This window comes from Galeopterus variegatus, unplaced genomic scaffold (genome assembly GCF_000696425.1).
Source record: "Galeopterus variegatus unplaced genomic scaffold, G_variegatus-3.0.2 Scaffold10795, whole genome shotgun sequence".
Taxonomy (NCBI): Eukaryota; Metazoa; Chordata; class Mammalia; order Dermoptera; family Cynocephalidae; genus Galeopterus; species Galeopterus variegatus.
The window spans coordinates 38,367-42,946 of record NW_007736906.1 but is presented as its reverse complement, the minus strand read 5'-3'; the positions used below and the strand labels follow the sequence as shown (position 1 = coordinate 42,946).

Below are 4,580 nucleotides of genomic sequence, written 5' to 3'. Positions count from 1 at the left end.
TATATAAATATATTAAATATATATAAATATATTAAATATATATATATTTATATAAATATATTTAAATATATATATTAAATATATATATATTTAATTTTTAAACTGTTAATAGTGAATGCATACCTCATCAGATTCTTGTGAGGACAGAAATAACACAGGGAAGTATTTAGCATCTTGTTTCATGATCGTCAGCTTTCTGTAGCCATTAGAACAGTATTTTCAGCACTACTTTTTTAATGCTTTAAAATGTAGGTCTAGATTTTAGCGTTCTTTAAATGATTGACAATGGCAGTCTATTCCTTAAGATACCTAAGGTGGACAGAGTGGAGAATGGATAAATACAGGATCCCATTGGCCTCTTTCCTCTACCTGGAGGGAATATTGAAATCAGTTTTGCTGCTACTAGAAGAATGTCTTCTTAATAGGTGAAAGATCAGTGTATTTTTTTTTTTAAAGTATCATCGTACCTCAGTTAAAAAAATCAATGTGATTTCCATTTATCTTGGTATATACCCAGCAGTGTTGAAGGGGAACCTGTATTCCCATGTTTATTGCAGCACTATTTACAACAGCCAAGAGTTGGAACTAGACTAAATGTCCATCATGAGATGAGGGGAGGTATATCTACACAATGGAATACTATTCTGCTATTAAAAAAAAAAAAATGAAATACTACCATTCGCAGGAACATGGATAACATAGACAAAATTACATTAAGTTAAATAAGCCAGGCACAGAAAGAGAAATACCACATGTTCTCACTTATTTGTGTGAGCTAATAAAAATAAATAAGTAAATATACAAACAAACTGGAGCTGGAGAGGGGGAGAAGACACAACAATCACAACAAGTCCTTGATTTTTTTAAGACAACCAAACAGATATGATGTTGATGGAGGGGGTGGGGAAAGGGAGGGAGGAAAAGGAGGAATAGGTAAAGGTACACGAAAGTCAACTACATTGTATATTGATAAATTAAAATAATAAAATAAATAAATCTTCTTTAAAAAAAGCAATGTGTGAGAGGAATTAAGAGCTTCTAATACACAGCTGAAGAAAACTAATGAGCTTGTTACTGGCAGACAAAGTTCAGCTGCTCTCTGGTCAGAAACAAAAGACTCATCCATCCCAAATATTGCTGCAAAGCAGAAAGATTATCATCAAACATCTGAGGAGTCAGCTAAACTACAATAGTTTTAGAGTCTTAGAGTTACTTGTGACAGTTGAGGTTTCATAAGACAAAAAGACAAAGGGAGGTGTGTATTGTAAAATGTCTCAGGAATAGTGTCGGTGAGTACATGCAGATCAGCATGTTTTAATCTCTGTCTTTATGCTCCATTCCTGTAAAGACTGAAATCAGACTTCTTGGCTATGACTTTATCTCCTTCCCAGACCATCTGCAACTTTAAACAAGATTGTTAGTTTTGCAAGTTACTGAGTTATGTCCTTAATTTGTTACTCCTACAAATTGCAGCAATTGTCCATCGTTCAAGCAGAATTATTTTCTCAGCATTAAACTCTAACACGGCTTTCCTTATGCTGAGCTAATATTTGTGGTGCTCTATCAAGAGAAGGTGCCCAAATTATTTTTTTTCTTTCTTTATTCCTTTTTCATTTGATAAACTTACAGGCTTGGCAAAAAGAAACAAAACAAAACAAAAATTTTCTAGTTGTGTATATTAAAAATGGTATTGTAAAAATGTTCCATTTGTATATGGAATGTATATATTACTAAAACATAAGGATTGTGCTTAAATTTAAGGATATTGCTGTGTTTTTTGAACAGCAGTATTGTCAGGGACAGCAATAAAACTGCTTTGCTCATTTAAAGCAGAAAATTAATAAATACAAAAGATACTGGATAACTCATAGAAAAAATGAGAAACCTGGAAAACTAGTTGAGAAACCTGGCAGGAGCCAAAGGAAACGAGACAAGAGTGAGGATCTTACCTAGGGAAGAGTTTGTTTACTTACATTTGCCAGCCATTTGTATCTCCAATTGTTGTGAATAATCTCTTATTTTGCTTGACTATCTCAAGACTCAAAAGCCAGACATTAAATTTTTGATCAGCCAAAAGTAGGGCCGATACCCATGCTTTAGTTTCTAAGGAGTAAGGAAATAAGTACTTACCTACTTAGCTTCAGTTATGGGGCCAGAAAAGTTACTGTGGCATACTTTGTCCAGTTTAGTGGAATCACTGTTGTGTACCTTTGAGGAAAAATTGGTCTTCTGCATGCACCACCCTCTAAAGAAGATGAGTAAAGAGTTGTGCAGGGGAGAAATATTTTTATGAGTTTGTCATTAGTTGAACACTTAGTTCATACCAGGAAGTCCATCCACATAAAACTCCCTTGAACCTTCCCTTCACTACTGATTGTAATCCTTCAGATTCCTGATCACCTGGCCAAACCAAAGCAGATCTCTTCTACTAAGCACTGTGAATGAAAATATTTATTTCTGGAAGCTCTGCTTAATGAATACATTCTCCAATATTCTTTAAATTTCCCAAGTTTGGTGTATAATACTGCAGCAACTCATTCTTTGCAGTAACCACTATAGCATATAGAGCCAGCTCTCTCAACCAGGCTGTGTGTGTGTGTGTGTGTGTGTGTGTGTGTGTGTTTTCTAACTCTTGTTTTAACTAGCCATGGAGTTCTCCCCCTAACTATAGGTTGAGTAAAGTGATATACAACACTGTGCTAAAAAAACTAAGTGTAAGCCCCTTAAAAATTACTTGAACCTTCAGAATTTGTTCTGAATTATACTCTATGTTCATAATTAAACATTCAGAGCACATGAACACCTGGCATCCGATGGTCAAGTATTAATTTCAACTAGACCTAGTAAAAAGACAAAGCTTATTTCTGAAAATGACAAATGTAAATTTGTAGAAGCAAAATTTGATCTATTAAAAATTTCCAAAAGCTTTGCCACTGAATATATCATCTTCATATGCCAGTGTCAATTTAGGGAGGGTGGTATGAAAAGTGCTAAGGTATAGAACTGCTTGCATTGTGGTCTGGTGAACCCTTTCTTGCTTTGTTTTTTAAACAAAGTTGTCGACCTTTAAGAGGATCCATTATAGTGGTCAAAAGTGTACTCACTCACATAGAAAATTGAATATAACTGCTTTTATGTTATAGAAAACACAAGACTTAGAATAATGTGCTTCCATGTTAGGGACATCACAGTAAGTCCCCATATAACTGATATCATGGAAACAAGGCTTCTAATTTGCTGATATTTCCAGGTTTCCGTATTCCTTTCATCTTCAAGATGGTGAATAGTTGTATTATTTCATGAGATACTAAGAGGCAAACTATATTTTTTTTTTCCCTGCAGAAGCTGGAATTTACACATTTAGATACAAAATGCTCAACATTCTTTATGTCTCCTGCCAAGAAAAAGCAAATGACTTGGCAAGTTTGCTTTTGTTTTGTGTTGTAGAGAGGGAGGGAAAGCATTGTACAGATTAAAAGCTATATTGAGGGTACTATGGGCTGTACTGTAAGAGGATCACATCTGGAATAGTACTATAAATGGGAGCAATCTGGCGTACAAATTCATAAAGCATAACCAACTCATATTTTGAAGATTCATTTATCTTCTGTACTGGACAAATTAAAGAGCCAAATTGCAATTATACGGAAAACAGTTCCAGCAAGTTTTTTATATTGCTGTTATGCAGCAAAGGGTGAACTCAGTGGGCCTGGGCTGCACAAACTCTCCATGTTCCATTGGTCTTCAGCATGGGCCCTTATCAGTTCCTGAGAGATATCTTCTAAAACCTTGGCATATTCTGCCTAATAAGAGCACTTTTGTATACTTGGGCCCAGGTCATATAGTTTATGCTGATAATATGAGTGATGGTGAATATCTGTTTTTGAATAGCTGGGGCTTTGGGCTATGATGTATCAGTTTGAACAGTGGGGTGAGGCAGTTGGGGACCACATGACTAAGAACAGACATGTGGGCTCTCCATGTCTATGTCAGCACCCTCAATAAAACTCTGGACATCACGGCTCGGGTAAGCTTCTCTGATTGGCAGCACATCACATGTGTTGTCAGACAACACTGCTGGGAGAGTTAAGTGCTATCTGTGTGATTCCATTGGGAGAGAACAACCGGAGGCTCATGCTTGGTTTCTTCAGGAAATGTTCCCAGACATTCTTTTCCTTTTTGATTTTATTCTGAATCTTTGTGAAGGGGCTTCACTGTGAACTGGTTACCATCCTGCCTGAGTCCAGTGAGACAACTTTCACACAAGCAAGTTACATGAAGCAGAGTTATTAGTTAGAGGTAGGGAGCAAGAGACAATGGAAGCCTAGAATTTATTCCAAGCTGGTCCCACAAGGCTCACAAAAGCTGCCTGAGGTGAATGGAATCCCATTTGCACATGTCCCATTTACACAGCAGCTGAAGGACCCCAGAAAGCATCTCACTCTGGGTTTTATACCCCAGCGTTACATGGATCACTGGGCTAAAACCTTGAAGGACATATTGTTCCTAGGGTGGGGTTGGGCTGAAACAGAGCCTGGGGTCCTCTGGCCAGTCTTTCCCTTATCTCAGGATACTGCATT

The 4,580-nt window shown here is 36.7% G+C and overlaps 1 protein-coding gene across 1 annotated transcript in view; it reads right to left on the bottom strand.

Annotated features, from left to right (window-relative positions):
* The window catches only part of LOC103610234 (olfactory receptor 5AS1-like), a 15,934-nt gene that overhangs the window by 5,191 nt on the left and 6,163 nt on the right, over nucleotides 1-4,580 (bottom strand). Inside the window, exon 2 of the mRNA XM_008594437.1 lies at nucleotides 3,507-3,612. Within this exon, the coding sequence (XP_008592659.1) occupies nucleotides 3,507-3,612 (106 nt within the window). The remainder of the gene's footprint in view (nucleotides 1-3,506; nucleotides 3,613-4,580) is intronic.